Genomic DNA, 19,722 nt, shown 5'->3' with positions numbered 1-19,722 from the left:
CTGCCTCAGAGGCAGTGGAGGCCAATTCTCTGAATGCTTTCAAGAGAGTTAGATAGAGCTCTTAAAGATAGCAGAGTCAAGGGATATGGGGAGAAGGCAGGAACGGGGTACTGATTGTGGATGATCAGCTATGACCACCGTGAATGGTGGTGCTGGCTCGAAGGGCCGAATGGACTACTCGTGCACCCATTGTCTATAACTCATCTAAGGTTTCCCAAGGCAATTTGAGTAGCAGGAAGGTAGCAATGTGTTAGCAACCTTCACCATGTAATAAATGTCCAATACATTTCCATTTATCTTAGAGCTTTAGCCACAGCTAATTTTTCCAATGGGCAAGGTTTCTAGGCAACATCAAATAATTTAAAACCTGCCTTAGACTTTGGTATAGCAGATGGAAAAGTGATTGGGGAATTGATAACCTTCGCTGAATAAAAGCACGGCAGTGCGATTACTTGGATTACCTTTCATTTTGATCCACATGCCTGGAGTGCACTGCAGAAATGATGAATAAATTAATCAAATCCAGTTTCAAATTGCAAAACAAAGCACAACTCCTGTGTTTATGCAAAACTGCTCAGGCTGAGCAGTTTCCACCCAAAACATTGACCATTATTTTCCCTCACAGATGCTGCCTGACCTGTGGAGTTCTTTCAGCACCTCCAGTCTCTTGTGTTTCCAGCTCAAATGTAAAACCTGCAGGCATTTCATGTCTTGTTACACCTTCCAAAAATGCCGAACAACCATTCACATTTTTGAAATGCAGTTGCAAATGAAATGCAGGAACTCACAAATTGTAGACTTGACAGACAACTTTTTGGAAAGTTTCAGTAGCACAGCACCGGAAAATATTTCCACTCTGCATTAGCCATTTCAATCAAATCACACAATAATTTTTCCGCAATGTTTTGCAAGGTTTCTTTTTTAAACTTGCAATAAATCTGCCACTATCCCCCTTCAGGAAATGCATTGCAGATGAGAACAGGGAGAGAAACACAGTTGCTCATCTCCCTGGTTCTTATGCAAGTTACTTCATGTCAATGTTTTTCAGTTTCTCACTGTCCTGCCAGTATAAAAAGTTTCTCCATATTAAAATATTAAAACACATTGTAGTTTTGAAAAGTTATTAAAATCCCCGCTGAACAATATCTCTATATAATAACAATCTCAGTTTCTCTAGTCTAAGTTTCCTGTGGTCCCTCAGTGGCGGTCACAAATCTCCGACTAATTCATAAACATTTATCAAGTTGACAACTTCTTTTTGCTTTCAGCATCAATTTGTAAGGCCCAGAGTTAGCTCATCTTCTAATATAAGTAAACTACAAGTACAGTGGAACTTACGTCTCAAACCTACCAAAGAGACATGGTGGTGATCATTACAAAAATACAGATATTAGAACATATGAAAACAGATGTTGGAAAATACATGAAAATACAGGGAAAATACATGAAAAAAATAAGAATAGAATTAACATGAAGTCAAAGATCCTTCATCAAAACTTTGAAAGTCAGGTGATAGTTTTATGCAGAGTGAATGGAAGAGGTATGGATAGGAGAAAGGGAATATCACAGAATGAATGAGATTAGTGTGATTCTGTTTACAGACCTGTATGGTTGAAGTTAAAAACCAACAAAAGGGAACATTGTAAAAATGTGATATACAGATCAGAACTGTTCCTGAAACTCAAAACCAAAAAGGAGAATGCTGGAAATGGTTATCAGATCAGGCAATGACCACAGAGGAAAGTGGAACTCATGTTACAGATGGATAACTTTACAGCAAAACTGGTTGATTCTAAATATACACAAAAAAAACTAGTTACTTGAACAGTGACAAGCAGCAAAAAGCTCAGGTTGCTCCACTAAGCAGTTACCCAATCTGTTTCTCCATTTGGTTTCTCCAATGTAGAGGAGATTGCATTGTGAACACCGAATGCATTGCACTAGATTGGAACTAGTAAATTGCTGGTTCACCTGATAGGACTGTTTGGGTTGCTGGATGGCATGAAGGGACCAGGTAAAATAGTTATCAGTGTTTCAAATTCAGCTGCAGAAGTGTTTGAGAAATTGGTGGTGATGCAAGAATTGACCAGGATGTTGTGAGGAAACAGTGTCTTCAGAATGCTGAGATGTGTCTGGTGGTAGAATCTTACTGGAGGTGACAGAAATGGCGGCACAGTGGCGCAGCGTCACAGCACAAGAGGCCCGTGTCCGATCCCGACCTTGGGTGCTGTCTGTGCAGAGTTTGCACATTCTCAGTGACCGGGTGGGTTTTCTCTGGGTGCTTGTGTTTCCTCCCACATTTCAAAGACGCGCAGTTTTGTAGTTTAATTGGCTTCTGTAAATTGTCTCTCGTGTGTAGGATAAAACTAATGTAAGGGTGATAATTGGTTGGCATGGACCTGAAGGGCCCGTTTCCACATTGCATCTCTAAAGGATGATCTATGGGCCATTCTTAGTCACGTGTGTGACCAAAAATGTGAAAATCGTGGAGTACATCTCTTCTAATTCTGAAAGCATTACAGGTATATTGTTTTGTACTGTATATATGACTTGTATATGTCGAAGTTTATCAAGTGAAATTTTTATATGTTATGCTGACAATATTTGTTTAGGGCAAGAGGTCATATATCACTGGTCACGTGTGTGACCATAATGAGGTCACACACGTGACCAGTCATATTTGACCTCATACCCTAAACAAACATTGTCAGCATAAAATTAAAATTTTGCTTGATAAACTTTGACAAATGTCATATAAACAGCACAAAATATACCTGTAATGCTTTCAGAATTAGAAGAGATGTATTCCACAATTTTTCGGCCACACACGTGACTACGAATGGCCTTATTGAATATAGTGCCTGATTATGGTAGAAAGCAAGATCCAGCAAGAGGACCCAGGCAAACCCATCCTTTGGCCAACAAGAGGAGAAATAAATGGAAGAGGGAGGGGAAGTGGGAAATAGATGACAAACAATACAGGATTGTCCAGTGGAAATCACCAATGGAAACAGGTCAGTAGAATATTGTGGAAAGTCTCAGAGAAGGTATGACAGAGAGAATGGAATGGAGTCCTTATAGGAAGCAGACTGGGACAATACATTGTGGAAGTCTGTGGATTCCTAATGGATATTGATCATTAAGTTATCCTGCAGGAAAATAACTGCAGATGCTGGTTCAAATTGAAGGTAGACACAAAATGCTGGAGTAATTCAGGGGGTCAGGCAGCATCTCAGGAGAGAAGGAATGGTGACGTTTCAGGTCGAGACCCTTCTTCAGACTGATCTTTTAAGTTATCCTGAGTCAGACAGAAAGGTTCACTAAATACCGCAGAAAAACCATGCGAGTATAATGGAAATTGGCAGCAAGCAAAAGGAAATGTTGCTTCTGTAACAGTTTACAAAGGAGAGAACACAATTCATTTTTTAAACCAAAATAAAATATCCTTAAGTTAAAAGTCTCTTATATTTAGACATGAAAAAAAAATCTGCTAAAACTTAGTGATGATGTCAAAAATTTGAGGCACATTACATGTCTTTATGCTTTGAAGTGTATTTAATAACTGATTAAATTGTTTAACAATGGAAAAGCACAACTAAATTCGCATTGGTACTCCAAGAGATCACATGGCACTAAAACAATAATCCATATTCAATAATTATATCCTTTGTTTTATACTGTATGAACTGCAATAATGTCATTATAGACATTATATAGGCATTAAAAATATTTTTTCCTGCTTGTAACCATGTATATTTTAATTGCACAAATGTGGAATAGAATAGCAATTAGCACAAAATCAATCCGCCAAAGTCTAATTTTAACATTAGTTTACATGGAAATACATTATTTTTGACCCAGGTTTAATGAGTAAGAGACAGCTTGGAAGAAAAAAAGCATTTAATTCGAAAGAATGCAAATTTGCTCTAATATTATTTTCTTATATATACAGATCACCATTCCGCCCTTTTAATCTTTGCACAGAAAGATTAAGTTAATCAAAGCCCCTTATACAATTTATCATTTTCTGTCACTGTAATCAATCGGAATGCATTCCTATATCTTATTTTGGCCTAGCTAGAAAGTCAGCAATCAGAGATTCAAATGATTTTCAATACAATATTTTCACCACTATAATAACCATAATTAAAGACAGAGCAATTTCTCAAGATCAGTACATAAGAAAGTGCACCATTTAGATAAATCAGATAGATCTTTTTGTTCCATTACTTTATATGTCTTGATAAAAAAACATTTTCACAGAATACTTTCCACAGTTTTGAAATACATGAATATATAGGCAAATACACTTTAAACAACCTGTTTGTTTTTGTACTAATAATTGTCATTTTTGGCCACACCTCATAATTGCAAAAGTCTAGTTAGTGATTATTTACATTAGGCTTGATTGGCTTTGCAATTCCCTTTCAATGTCTAATCTTTTAACTTTTGTGATAAGATAATTTACCTTTTCCAATGGTTGTTTGATCTCCAATAAATAAATTTCTCAGAGCATCAGCATGCTCACAGGTAAACATTTTTGTAAAAGCAGCTTTAATTTGTGGACTCCAAAGTGATACTTTGATCATTGTAACTTTTACATTTTTACAATACAAACACGGATATATGTAAGCAATTGGAGTGTGTAAAGTGTAAAATGTTCCAATACTTAATGTTTCTTTAAAAAGTAAAGTAAAAAGGTTTTATTCTTGTATTTAGAGATTTACTGATGCTTGGCAGAATCTCTTGGGTAAAATTCTGCCAGAATACTTTGAGGAATACGTTTCAACATTTCCTTAGGGAAAATTCGGAGTAACTGCCACCCAATATCCAGTGTTTCAAATACGGTCCTGTTGTCATAAGCACCTAAGCAAAACAAAGAAAAGTCCCTTATCCGAATTCCAATTTGCATATTTTCTTTTTAATCACAGAAACATTATAAACTTAAATTCAATACCCAATAGTATAAGATGTATTTGCAAATATTTTCATTAACGTATTAAAATCTTTCCACCCTTTCGGACGCACAAGTAGGAGTTTGATGGAATTCTCCCCATTGCCTGTTATTGTGCAATACCAACAGGTTAAGCTCAGTACCATCTGGGACCAAGCAGCCCACTTTTTTCAGGACCCCATCAACCACACTGGGCATCCATCTCTATACCACTGGTGCACAGTCATTGCAATGTGTGCTATCTACTAAATGCAATGGAGTTACTCACCTGGATTATTCCGACACCTTCCAAATCCATGACTTCTACCAACATAGGACAAATGCAGTGGTTGCATGGATTCAACACTGCCCAGATTTGCCTCCAAGTAATGCACCTGACTTGGAAATATTTACCCAGTCCTTTCTTTATAATGGGTCTAAGTCCTGGAACTAAATCCCTACTCAATGGCATTGTAGAAGTACCTCCATGAAAAGGACTGCAATTGTTAAAGGTAGCGGCTCACCTTTTCCTGAGTAACTAGGGATAAGGAGCAAATGCAGCAGGCACCCAGATCCTGCACAAACAAAAAAAATTAGCACTGCGTAGTGGCGAGGTTGTTGGCTCAGTGCCAGAAACACAGGTTCAAACCTAACCTCGGGTGCAGTCAGCGTGGAGTTGGCATGTTCTTGCTGTGACCCGGGTTTCCTCTGGTTGCTCTGCAACATCCTACATCCCATTGACATGTGGTTTGTTAGCTAACTTGCCTTTGTAAATTGTCACTCGTGTAGGGAGTGGATGCGAAAGTGGGATAACTAGTGTGAATGGGTGATTGAGGGTCAGCGTGGCCTTGGGGGGCTGAAAGGCCTGTTTCACTGCTGTATCTTTCAAACAATCAAAATTCTAAATAATGCATGGAAATTACTTTTGGATTAAAGATTTTGAAACTTGCTCATTGTAAACACGACCATCTGCACATACCTTGTGCAATGAAGTTCTTCTCAAATTTCTGCAGAAATTCCAAATATAACAGGTCATCGGGGGTGAGAGCTTCCTCACCAACCACAGCCTTCATTGCCTGGACATCTTTGCCAATAGCATAGCAAGCATACTAAAAATAAATATATATTTCACAGCTTATTCAGTAATACTTTAAAAATAGATTAAGAAAAAAGTTATAAAATCTAGATAACTAGACTAGGTTTAATCATGCTAATATTATTTTGTTTTATTTAATCTTTAATACCTTCATATACTTCATGTGTAAGGAACCTAATTTTAAACAAGATGTTAATTTCATGCTTGTGTTGATATCAATAAAAGAGAAATAATGATTAATAATGATGAAAATACTCCTTCTACAATCTATTCTTTGTACAAAGATTGGCACATAATTTAAGCGACCTATGTGATGGATATTGGATTGGACTGGCTAAGCGAGGCTTCACATGCTTACAGGAAGCCTGATGTACAGATTTTACTTTTCAATTCTCTTTCCAAAAGTTGTTATGGTAAGCTACGAATGATTTGTGGAAAGTAAATCCATTTCATAGACTAAACCTCATTCCCCTTCTCAACTAAACAAGATTAGCTTATCTGCATTACATGCTGCTCAGCTTTTAAATTCAGAATTAAGTGCATTTGTTCATCTCGGCTTAAGAAAAATAGTATCTGTTCCATTTTAGATAACACCCAATTTCTGAAACCATTGAATTTTAGATATTTAATTTGCAAATCTTACCAGCTGATTAGACACATCAGGATGATCTTTCCGTGTCATACCTTCCCCTATGGCAGACTTCATTAATCGAGATAGTGATTAATAGGAGGGTAGATCTGTAAAAGAGCAATTTGAAGTTGTAAGACAATTTTCTTCTGACTTCCGTAGTGAATAACTAGATGCATTTTTCACCCCCCATGGGCAGTAATTTTTAAGTTGCCATTAGAGGGACAACTATCTCACGACATTGCAGTTGAATTGAAAATTGCTTACAATAGCTGGTGGTGTCCAAGTGTTTATTTCACTTTGGGTTGGAGCATTGACCTGGTTCTCGTTCTGTGAGCATCAACACTCCTCAGGCGAGTGAGTGGCCAAACTGAGATTTTCTGACTGCCTTCTTGCCAGGGAAGCAAATAGACATTTCCATATTCTAACCATACTCTCAGTAAACACATTTCCAACACTCCCTACTGTATTTGTCAGTGATGATATTACATTTATGACTTTGAGTTCTGCTCTTGTATCCAAGTGGAATCAATTTTAAATCCATCAGTCACTGAAAGGTAGCATGCAGGTACAGCAGGCAATGAAGAAAGCCAATGGAATGTTGGCCATCATAACAAGAGGAATTGAGTATAGGAGCAAAGAGGTCCTTCTGCAGTTGTACAGGGCCTTAGTGAGACTGCACCTGGAGTACTGTGTGCAGTTTTGGTCTCCAAATTTGAGGAAGGATATTCTTGCTAATGAGGGCGTGCAGCATAGGTTCACTAGGTTAATTCCCGGAATGGCGGGACTGTAGTATGTTGAAAGACTGGAGGGACTAGGCTTGTATACACTGGAATTTAAGGATGAGAGGGGATCTTATTGAAACATATAAGATTATTAAGGGATTGGACACATTAGAGGCAGGAGACATGGGGGAGTCCAGAACCAGGGGCCACAGTTTAAGAATAAGGGGTAGGCCATTTAGAACGGAGATGAGGAAAATCTTTTTCAGTCAGAGAGTTGTAAATCTGTGGAATTCTCTGCCTCAGAAGGCAGTGGAGGCCAATTCCCTGGATGCTTTCAAGAGAGAGCTAGTTCGAGCTCTTAAGGATAGCGGAGTCAGGGGGTATGGGGAGAAGGCAGGGACGGGGCACTGATTGAGAGTGATCAGCCATGATCACATTGAATGGTGGTGCTGGCTCGAAGGGCCGAATGGCCTAGTCCTGCACCTATTGTCTATCTTCTAAAATCCTTCCACACAGCAGTGGCACAGATGGTAGAGTTGCTGCCTCAGCCCCAGAGACCTGGGTTCAACCCTAATCTCAGGTGCTGTCTGTGGGGAGTTTTGTACGTTCTCTCTGTGACCACATGGGTTGCCTCCGGGTGCTCCAGTTTCATCCCACATCCCAAAAAGGTCATGCTGGTTTGTAGGTTAATTGGCCTTTATATTTAATTAATTGCCCTTGGGAGTGGATGGCAAAGTGGGATAACATTGAAATAATATGAATGGCCAATAAATGTTCTGCGTGCACTCAGTGGACTGAAGGGCCTATTTATATGCTGTAACTAAACTAAAACTATGATTGCAAAGATTTCCAATCAGGTTCCTGTCTTCTTTCTTCAATAGAACGGAGCGCCAGCTTGCTCAATCTTCTGAAGGATAAAGCTTCAAGTTTTAGCATAATTCTGGTAAGTATTTTTGAACTTCCCTTTTGTAAACTGGCAAGCAATAAAGATTTACAGCATTCAAGTTCAGTCTCAAAGTTCAGTACAAGTTTAACGTGAGTTATCTGCTTTTCAATTCTGCCTCCACCATATATCAAACTTAGTGCTTTCACTATCCAAGGCTTTTAAATGAATAGGGCCATAATCTAACTAACCACGATGTCAAATTTCACAAATATACACAATCTTTTTTTAAATATACTCGCTGATTGAATACCTGTCTATTGTGTAACTGACGGTCAACATAGATTTGTCCTTCTGTGATGTATCCAGTTAAATCAGGAATAGGATGAGTAATGTCTATAATGAATAGAAACAGGCATAGAATCATTTAATTTTCCACAGTAAATCAGCACTTCAGACACATTTTATCTGAAATACATTCTTCAGATTGTACAATGATTGCAGCAGGCACTGAAACACCATATTATCAGTCAATGTAGCACAAGCCACAAGTTTAAAGGTTTATCCAATCTCACTACCTTGTTCTTGCCCTGTGGCGCTGCATATTTTTATTTTCAAGCATATACAAGAATATCTTTATAGAGTTTCTATTAAATCTGCTTCCATGGCCCTAACAGTCATTACACTGCAATTCATAATGATATCCTCTAATTATTTTCAAAACCACATTGAATTTATGCCCTATAATTACTGATTACATCGGCACACGACCCACAATGTAAACATTTGAATATGCACTTAATTTTCAACACTTCTAATAATCTCACTTTAATCTTCCCTGCAACAAAAAAAACAATATAACCATCCACTAGACTCCTGCATTACATCTCCCATCCTTAATTTCATTCTGCAAAAATCTCTTCTGTAGTTTTGCCAAGGGCTTGACAGCTTTGGGATGCTACCCAAAATTAAACCCACCATTACAGAAGTTTGCAAGAAATATTTTGGTTAATTTCTCAAATTCCGCGGTTTATGCTTTTTGCAGCACTTACCTCCTTTAAAAAGAGGGAAGACAGAGGCAGATGCAAATGGAGGAGAAAGAGAAAGTGAAAGTTGGAGGACACAAGAAAAAGGTACAAGGGGAAGAGTAAATAGGTAAATACACCAGGTCTTTGTCCAGCACATTGTTTAAAATAGTCTAATTTAGTTATTTTTCCTCCGAATGCATCATGTTATTGAGTCTGAAGAAGGGTCTCAAGCCAAAACATCACCCATTCCTTCTCTCCAGAGATGCTGCCTGTCCTACTGAATTACTCCAGCTTTTTGTGTCTATCTTCGGTTTAAACCAGCATCTGCAGTTCTTACTTACACATGCTATTTCAATACATGACACTGTATAAATAAAACATTGAAAGATCAATGGAAAATCCAGCCCCTTTACTCACCATCATTTGGCATGGTGAGTATAGGAATCTGTGTGATGGACCCATTTCTGCCCTCAACACGTCCAGCTCGTTCATAGATAGTAGCCAGATCTGTATACATATAACCAGGAAATCCTCGACGCCCAGGTACTTCTTCTCGAGCTGCTGAAACCTTAAAGTAGAAAATATAAACAACTTGCATACATTTAAAATACTTCATGTTTTAGATTGATGCAATGTTCATTGCCAAGTACAAAAGGAAAATTGGTAAACACTCTATAATAGGGTTCACATGCATTGCAGAGATTCTCTGCAACCCAAAGTAATAATTCATTATACACACATACTTTTTGTACTAAATTAAGACCGAGGAAATTGGTGTGGAAGTGTGGTTAATTCGAGCCGATATGCTAGTTTTGCAGAATAAGGAAGATCAGGATTGCAGAAGTAGCATTCAACCTCAAAGTTCTGTCCCAGGATCCCTCCGAAGCTCAATGCAGGGCACCCATTTACGCCTTCCGCCTAATTTGGAAAAATTAAGGAGTCTCTGATGATATTCCGAAGCAATCCTGTAATTCTTCCCAAAGACAATACAATTCCTAACAATGGACAATACCATTCCAATTTACTAGTTCCTTTATGGGGAAAGACTTTCAGTTCTACTCTGCATGCATAGATCTCCTTGCCAAAATGCTAAAATTATGTCGTTCCAAAAATCTTGAAAAAGTTAATACTCTGAGCACTCAGAGGCTGAAAGACTAAAGGGCCTGTCCCACTTAGGCAATTTTTTTGGCGACTGCTGGCGGCTGTCAAAAGTCATAGCAGATCGCCAAACTTTTCTTTTACCCGATGACAATGACCACGACAATGCCGAGTCAGATCGAGATTACAGCGTCTTCGGAAACATCGCAAAATTCCCACCCTGTCAATGCTTCTCCGGCGTCCTGGTTTTCGCTGAAATCACTGACAAGTCGGTAAGTACTTGAGAGTTTTGAACTATAACACCTTGTATGAGTTACTTAAAAATCACTGTAACAAGGAATAAACTGGATTTACTTCCAGTTTACTAATAGCTGTATTAATAAAATTAATTTAAAAAGTGGTTCAGTGGATGTTTGTGAAAAGTGTGTGGGCATTCTTTGAAAATGTACAGGAGATGCATATCTGGTTTCTGGGTTGAATATCTGGGTTTGGAGCCCACTTTAAATGTAATGGCTGAGGCCAAAAACATCGCGAAAATTCCCACGCTTACCTGACCGTCAAACTGTCGCCTCCAATCTACCTGTCAAATGTCCTGACGGTAAATAAATTTGTTTAACACAAGCATTTTGTGGTATTTTGTAATTACTTTACTTATTTTAATATTATGTGCTTCTAAATGCATCTTAAGAGAACCTATCAAACCTGGGGACAGCATGCGACAGCGCCCGCAATAAGCTACGATGCCTGGCGACAAGCCAGCTGTCGCCGACAGATTTCAAACCGTTTGATTTCTCGGCGACGCGCCGAGATCCACTACGATCTTTGGAAGACTCCTCACGATCATGCCCGCGACACCTCGGCGAATGTTCAGCGACAGCCTAGTCGCCGGCAGTCGCCTTAAAATCGCCTAAGTGGGACAGGCCCTTTATGCTCTATTTTAGTAGTAAATCAATATACCGGCAATCTGGTTCCACATTAGACCTTAATTAGTGCCATTACTAAAATGGGACAGGGGAACTTACGTTCTTTGAGTAACAATATCTCTCCTATCACTACAGAAAATATTCAAAAGTTAGTGCACAAATATCAGCTGGAGCTAACTGGTTACATTCACACATATGAATGACAATTTCTTAGGATCAAGGCATTTAAAATAAATTACCACACACCGTGGGCAGCACAGTGGCGCAGCAGTAGTGCCGGTGCCTTACAGTGCCAGACCCGGGTTTGATCCTGACTACAGGTGCTCTCTACAGTTTGTACGTTGTCCCAGTGACCACGTGGGTTTTCCCTGGGTGCTCCGCTTTCCTCCCACACTCCAAAGACGTACAGGTTTGCAGGCTTTGGTAAAGATTGCAAATTGTCCCTAGTATGGGGATCGCCGATCGGCATGGACTCGGTGGGCCGAAGGGCCTGTTTCTGTGCTGTATCTCCAAACTAAACTATAAGCCAACACAAATGCTTCGATGTAAAATAAAGACAAAGTCCTGCTGTAACTCAGCGGATCGAGCAGCATCCCAGGAGAACATGGAGAGTTTTGGGACCCTTCCTCAGATTATTTTGACTGCTCCACTGCAAATTCTCAAGGTAAGCCTGCTTTAAAAAAGCTTCTGTGCAACACCAAGGTAAATGCTGCAAGGCATTTTCTTGGTGTTGATTGATTAGTCAATGAGAGAGAAACCTAGTTCAATTCTAGAATAACAATAGCATGATCAGGACTTCTGCATTTCATTATTCACACTACTCCTTGGTTACTTTTATTGTACATGTGCATTTTGCAGCAGCTTCAGTCCCTCAGTAAAAAAGTGTCTGTGTAGCGACCATAGAGAATGGTCCAGGTCGTCGAACCCTCGGATTGGCCAGCGAGGTCACGTGTGAACGCGACCATGGGGATTGGTCCAGGGAGCGACATCGCTGATTGGCCAGCGTGGTCATGTGCGCTTTTGGCGCCCGAAATGTTCAGTTCGGCGAAGTCTTCGAAGAAGACAGTAAGTTTTTGATGGTTGTCCTGTACCTTGTTGTTTAACTCTGTATTCGAATATTGCGGCTGCAATAAACTTCTTCTACAACCAACAAGTTTTCGGACTCGCCATATTGGTGACCCCAACGTGATCTGGACGATCACCGACTATGCAGGAACACGACGCCTCGTTGTTGATGGCCGCGCCGGGCACACCGGAGTTAAGCGCGGCAAGCGTTCACCTTCCGTTGTTTTGGACGCATGCACCGCAATCTTGGTTTATCCACACCGAAGCTCAATTTCATATAAAGAAGATATCGGACGACTCCACGATGTATTACTACCTCGTCAGCGCTCTATCGTCGGAGACGACCACGCGCGTGATGCGGTTCATCGTTAATCCACCTGCGGAAAGCAAGTACGAGGCCATGAAGAAAGTGTTACTGCGAACCTTCGGGTTTAATAAGCATGATGGTGCTGCAAGACTTCTGCACCTACCGGATCTTGGAGACCGACGGCCTTCCGTTCTCATGTCCGAAATGATGATGCTAGCCGGTGAGCATACGGATTGCCCTATGTTCGAACAGGCATTCCGAGAGAAGCTTCCTGAGGATGTCCGACTGCTGCTCACGGATTGTTCTTTTAAGGACCCCGAAGCATATGCAGCGAAAGCGGACGCGCTCATAGCGGCTAAAAACAAGGCAAGCGGTTCGATCAACAAGGTCTCGACATCAGTGACCACGCCACAGCGACATCAAGATGGCGCCGCGTCTCCCGCCAATTCTCCGAAAGCCCGCCAAAAAGATCCGCACAAGCGCGGCTGGTGCTATTATCACCTACGATGGGGTAGCGAATCCCGCAACTGCCGCTCGCCTTGTACCTTCGCGGGAAATGCCTCGGCCGATCGTACATAGGGGCAGTTACGATTGGCCAGAACCGACGCCTCTACGTCCATGATCGATTCACGGACACAGAATTTTTGGTGGACACGGGAGCCATCGTCAGTATAGTGCCGCCGACCGACCTCGAAACCAGATCGGGTAAGACAGGTCCCACCCTCATCGCGGTTAATGGCAGCCCCATTCGCACTTTCGGTATACGGAAGATGTCCCTTGTGTTAGGCCTCCGCACGTACGAATGGCCATTCATCATAGCCGACGTCAGACAAGCGATCCTGGGCGCAGATTTTCTCTGGGCTTTTTCACTGGTCCCTGATGTCCGCGGTAACGACCTCCGACCCTCCGCCGGAGATGAGCACGTCGCTCCGACAATCGCCTCCCCGCCCAGCCCTACTGTCCGGGCCGTCGTCGCGGCCCCTGACTCGTATGCTGAGATCCTGGCGGAGTTTCCAGAGCTGCTCATTCAACGTTTTGACACGTCTTCGGCCAAGCACGGCGTGGTCCATCACATCCGCACCGAAGGCCCTCCCGTTTTCGCTCGGGCCAGGAGACTACCGCCAGACAAACTGGTGGTGGCACGGGCGGGGTTCAGGAAGATGGAGGAAATGGGAATTGTCCGTCAGTCTGACAGCCCGTGGGCCTCGCCGTTACATATGGTCTCCAAGGCATCTGGGGGGTGGAGACCATGTGGCGATTATCGGCGCCTCAATGCTGTCACCACGGCTGATCGCTACCCCATACCGCACCTACAGGACTTTTCGTCTGGGCTGGAAGGAGCGGTGGTGTTCTCCAAAATCGATTTGGTGCGAGGATACCACCAGATTCCGGTGCGACCGGAGGACATACAGAAAACTGCAACGATTACTCCGTTCGGGTTGTTTGAATGGTTGCATATGCCTTTCGGTTTAAAGAACGCGGCACAGGCTTTCCAACGACTGATGGACCGCGTGGGCCGGGGTTTACCCTTTTTGTTTATTTATTTAGACGACATCCTGGTCGCCAGCCCCTCAGTGCAGGAACACCAGGTCCACTTGCGGACCGTGTTCCAGCGGCTCCAAGACCACGGGCTCATTATCCAACCCTCCAAGTGTCAATTCGGCCTCCCTGCTCTTGATTTTCTAGGGCACAGAATTACCCCTGCCGGCGCCTCCCCTTTGCCCGAGAAGGTGGAGGCTATCCGGGCATTTCCCAGGCCCACCACAGTAAAAGGGCTACAGGAGTTCGTAGGCATGGTTAATTTCTACCATAGGTTCGTTCCGGCAGCTGTGCGAGTCATGCGCCCGCTTTTCCAATGCCTTGCAGGAAAACCGGTAGAGTTGATATGGTCCCCGGCCGCAGAGTCGGCTTTTACAGCAGCTAAGGCAGCCTTGGCAGACGCCACCATGTTGGTCCACCCGAGCCCCTCCGCCCCCACGGCCCTGACGGTTGACGCCTCTGACGTGGCGGTGGGCGGGGTTCTGGAGCAGCAGGTCGGTGGCCGTTGGCAGCCTTTAGCGTTTTTCAGCCGGCAACTAAATTCGGCTGAGCTGAAGTATAGCGCATTTGACCGAGAGCTTCTGGCTCTCTATTTAGCTGTTCGTCATTTCAGGTACTTCCTTGAGGGCCGCCCATTTGTGGCCTTTACGGACCACAAACCATTAACATTTGCTTTTTTTAAATTGTCTGACCCATGGTCGGCCCGCCAGCAGCGGCACCTGACTGCTATCTCCGAATTCACCACCGATGTCCGTCATGTCGCGGGTAAGCTTAATGCCGTTGCTGACGCCCTGTCTAGACCTGCTTTTTCCCCTATTTCGGCGGTGGACTGCGAAGTGGATCCCCAGGAGCTTGCGGAGGCACAGCTTCTAGCGGATACCGCTTCGGCATACCAGTCCACCACTTCGGGATTGAAGTTGGCCCAGGTAGCTTGTGGGTCGGAAGGCACAAAAGTCTGGTGCGATGTTTCTCTTCCCCGTCCCAGGCCGGTAGTACCGCCCTCCCTTCAGCGCCGGGTTTTCGATGCCATTCATGGGCTGGCGCACCCGTCCATCCGCTCCACCTCTGCTTTGGTAGCAGCTCGGTTTGTCTGGCATGGCCTACGGAAACAGATAGCGGGTTGGGCGCGTTCCTGCGTTCCCTGTCAGACCGCTAAAGTCCAGCGCCATGTCCAGCCCCCCGTACAGGATTTCGAGGTCCCAGCAGTTCGTTTTTTCCACATCCACGTGGATTTGGTCGGGCCTTTGCCTTCCTCCCGGGGCTACACCCACCTCCTCACGGTGGTGGATCGGTTCACCCGGTGGCCAGAGGCTTTCCCATTGTCTGATATTTCGTCAGCGTCTTGTGCTAGGACTTTGGCCCTTCATTGGGTAGCTCGTTTCGGGGTCCCGGCAGTTATTACCACTGACAGAGGGCCACAGTTCACTTCGTCCCTCTGGGCCGCGCTCGCAGAACTGTACGGTTCCAAGTTACAACCCACTACTGCATATCACCCCCAGGCAATTGGACTCGTAGAAAGGTTCCACCGTCAACTTAAGGCATCCCTCAGTGCAAGGCTTGAAGGCCCGGACTGGGTAGACCAGCTCCCTTGGGTTCTTTTGGGCATCCGGACTGCTCCTAAGCTAGATCTCGGTGCGTCGTCCGCGGAGCTAGTATATGGCTCGACACTTCGAGTACCCGGAGATTTGTTTCCGGACCCTTCAGACCAGCTGCCTACAGTCCCATCAGTGTTAGCATCTCTCCGGGAACGGGTGGGCTCCCTGGCTCCAGTTCCGACTTCACGTCATGGGTGTCCCATGGTACATGAACCGCCTTCCCTGAAGGACTGTGAGTTTGTTTTTCTGCGAAAAGATTCCCATCGCGCCCCGTTGCAGAGGGTCTATCAAGGGCCGTTCCGGGTTTTGCGTAAGGGAACGGCTACCTTCACCTTAGACATGTGCGGCAAGAGTGAGCTCGTCTCGGTGTCCCGGCTCAAACCTGCACATTTGGATCCGGATCAACCAGTACTGGTCGGTCAAACCCCTAGGAGAGGCCGACCTCCGTTAGTTCCGCTCAGTCCAGGACCCCCCGTTCCGACAGTTCCTCCAGGACCCCCCGTTCCGGCAGTTCCTCCAGGACCTCCCGTTCCGACAGTTCCGCAAAGTCCGGAACCCCCGGCTCCTGTGGTTCAGGCTGTCCCTCTCCGTACTCGTTATGGTCGCGAAATCCGGCTCCCTGCTAGGTTCCGCACCTCGGGTTCTGGGGGGGGTCATGTAGCGACCATAGAGAATGGTCCAGGTCGTCGAACCCTCAGATTGGCCAGCGAGGTCACGTGTGAACGCGACCATGGGGATTGGTCCAGGGAGCGACATCGCTGATTGGCCAGCGTGGTCATGTGCGCTTTTGGCGCCCGAAATGTTCAGTTCGGCGAAGTCTTCGAAGAAGACAGTAAGTTTTTGATGGTTGTCCTGTACCTTGTTGTTTAACTCTGTATTCGAATATTGCGGCTGCAATAAACTTCTTCTACAACCAACAAGTTTTCGGACTCGCCATATCTGCAGGATTAACCGATAAATGCTTCCAGTCACAACCAACATTTGAAAATTCTTGTTTCATTCAGGATAAACATTAAAAGAAACACATACCTCTCTCAGAGCCTCAGCATAAGAACTCATGTCTGTTAAAATAACCAGCACGTGCTTTTCACATTGGTAGGCAAGATATTCTGCAGTAGTCAGTGCAAGGCGAGGAGTAATAATGCGTTCAATGCTGTTGAAAAGACAGCTAACCGTCAGTACTAAAGATTTGTACTTGCCTCAAAATGTAAATATTTCAGTTTACGTTTTGCACAAAATACAATATTGTACTGCAGATTAGATAGTTCAGAGCAAACATACAGGCTGACATATTTCGGGCAGACCAATTTGTTGGTTAATTCTCTTTAATCAATTTTAAATGTGTTTCACTGTATTGAAAATTGACATTATGCTAAAAAATTGTTGGCATTGGCAAAAAGCAAAAAAGTTGGATGTCAATAGCAATAGGCCATTCAGCCCATCAGGCCTGCTCTGCCATTCAGTAAGGTCATCAGTGATGTATCTCAGCACCACTAATCTACCTTAGCTTTGCTGGTCATAAATTTGAACATGTGTTAGGTTCCCTCATGTGTCTTCCTTGCCAAGAGAAACAAATCCAGCCTATTTGGTCTAATAGCTGGAAGGTTCCATCCCTGACAATATCCTGGTAAATCTGCACGGCACACTCTCCAGAGAATCAAGTTCTTCCCATAGTGTAGGTAACAGAACTATACACAGCACTGCAGCTGTGGCCGAAGCAATGTTTTATAAGATGTTACCATAATCTCCTTGCATTTATTTTCTATGCCCTAAGCTAATGGAGGCAAATATCTCATACGACGACCTCACCCCCAGCTTCAGGATCCTTGGATGTACACCAAAGTTCCTATTCCTCAAAATTTCCCAGGACCCACCATATCTATTGAAGACAGAAAGACAAGGAATTGCAATGTTGGAATCTTGAGGGCTGAAGTAACGCAATGGGTCAGGCAACATCGGTGGAGGCGAAGGTTTGGGTTGGGACTCTTCTTCAGACTGCTTACATCTTTTTTGCTGGCCTTTTCACTTTCTACTGCCTTCCTTATCACTGGCTTAATAAGCACCTATGGTAAATATTGCTGAAATATGTCATGGACCAACCACACTGAAGCGACAGCCAAGGTGGCACACCAACACCTCTACTTCCTCATGAGACTGAGAAAATTTAACATGTCTCCAATGATATAAATTTCTCTTGATGCACAATGAAAGCATAACTGTCAGGTTGCACCCTAGCTTGGTATGGCAACTGCTCTGCCCAAAACCCCAAGAAATTGCAAAGAGGTGCTAGTGTTGTCCAGTCCACACACCAATCCCCACCATTGAATCCATCTATATGTCATGCTTCCTCAAAGAAGAAGCAATGGGTGATTGCTTCTTCCCCATTGCTTGATCGGGAAGAAGCAATCACTCCGATCATTGCTTCTTCTCCAGGCTCCCATTGGGAAGATAGAAAAGTTTGAAAGCATTCATCAGACTCATGAACAGCTTCTTCACCACATTTAATAGACTACTGAACGATTCTTCCATAAGGTTGGGTATTTCTGAGAAACTCAGTATAATAAAAATGTTGAGATGAGCATAACAGATGAAGCCAAGATAGGGATAATATGATCACCAGAGCCTCTGTTGTTTTTCCTCAATAACATGAAACATCTACCACCTTAAAAATGTGCTTGCCCATCAACTAGATGCCAATCTAATTCAAACAACATAACCTATGATAACTGCAGCAAGCAGAGAATATAAAGTGCTCTATTAAACTACTTACGTTGGGTCATTTGCAAGATTCAAAAACAGACATACATTGTCCATTGATCCATTTTCTTCAAAATCAGACTTAAAGAATCTTGCCGTTTCCAAATTAACCTGTGAAACAGAATACGTGCTCAAAATGGAATTTGCCAAATTTGGCTACTCTATTAGTCCAAAACATCTGACATATATAGCTTTAAAACTGTCTCTAAAGGCAACATGTAGAAAAACTATAAACGATGTGAGAGCACCAAAGGAAGATAGAGGTACAGACCAAGACTATGGTGAAATTGCCACAACAGCTCACTAGTATTATTGCTCTCCCTGTTTCAGATCAAAGTCAGTGCTGGTTAGGTTTCCAGGATTTACAACAATTGAAAACTAAATCTCTTACCTCACATGGCAATCTAGTGACATACAGTGCACAGGAAATTGTGCGGCAACTGCAACAACAGCATTGGAGCTGCATGTGTCACTGATCTCACTCCAATTAATAGCAAAAGAGTTAATTGGCACACCAGTTAACAATATTTATACAGCTATTTCAAATTCACTTACACCCATAGCTACAAACACAATTGCAAAATTCACTGAACTGTAGTCCATAACATCTTTGGATTTTTGAACTAGACCAGCTTGACGGCAGATCTGGGCAGCAATCTGAAAAACAATTCAAATGTGTCAACCAATGTGTGTACTATAGATAACGTACATACTCAGAAATACAAAACCTCTGCCCATGCAGGTTAGCTAATAGTTTTATTTTGGTTCTATTCAAATAAAAGAACTTTTTCAAATCTTCCCTCAAACACTTGTGGTCCACGTTATTTTAGATTTTCTCATGACTAAGATTTCCAATTGGTGCATCAGGATAGTGCAGATTCTCAAAGCAATCTCATCAATCCCATTCCCCCACAATTCCTTGTAAGGTATTTTCTCTCACCTGTTCATCAATTCTACCCAGATCCTCCTACCACCCACTTAGACCAGAAGTAATTTGCAAAAGATTCAGGTTGATTTATTGTCACATGCAATAAAATTCCTTCTTCAAATGAAGCTCAAACAGTGTACTTGATGATAGGCACAACAAACAATGCAATGATCAATGCAATGAAGCAGAATGGTGCAACAATTGTAGAACAATTTAA

At 43.0% G+C, this 19,722-nt stretch overlaps 1 protein-coding gene across 1 annotated transcript in view; it reads right to left on the bottom strand.

The window, feature by feature from the left end:
* Window positions 1-3,654: 3,654 nt before the first annotated feature.
* LOC144600936 (V-type proton ATPase subunit B, brain isoform-like) overlaps window positions 3,655-19,722 on the bottom strand; it is a 54,415-nt gene continuing 38,347 nt past the window's right edge. Inside the window, 9 exon segments of the mRNA XM_078412831.1 lie at window positions 3,655-4,866; window positions 5,913-6,042; window positions 6,673-6,749; window positions 6,752-6,767; window positions 8,579-8,661; window positions 9,711-9,861; window positions 16,850-16,973; window positions 18,591-18,688; window positions 19,133-19,234. Of these exon segments, the coding sequence (XP_078268957.1) occupies window positions 4,724-4,866; window positions 5,913-6,042; window positions 6,673-6,749; window positions 6,752-6,767; window positions 8,579-8,661; window positions 9,711-9,861; window positions 16,850-16,973; window positions 18,591-18,688; window positions 19,133-19,234 (924 nt within the window). The 3' untranslated portion in view covers window positions 3,655-4,723.

The sequence above is a fragment of the Rhinoraja longicauda genome, chromosome 16 (genome assembly GCF_053455715.1).
Source record: "Rhinoraja longicauda isolate Sanriku21f chromosome 16, sRhiLon1.1, whole genome shotgun sequence".
Taxonomy (NCBI): domain Eukaryota; kingdom Metazoa; phylum Chordata; class Chondrichthyes; order Rajiformes; family Arhynchobatidae; genus Rhinoraja; species Rhinoraja longicauda.
Note: the sequence above shows the minus strand (reverse complement) of the source record. Positions and strands in the feature narration are given on the sequence as shown.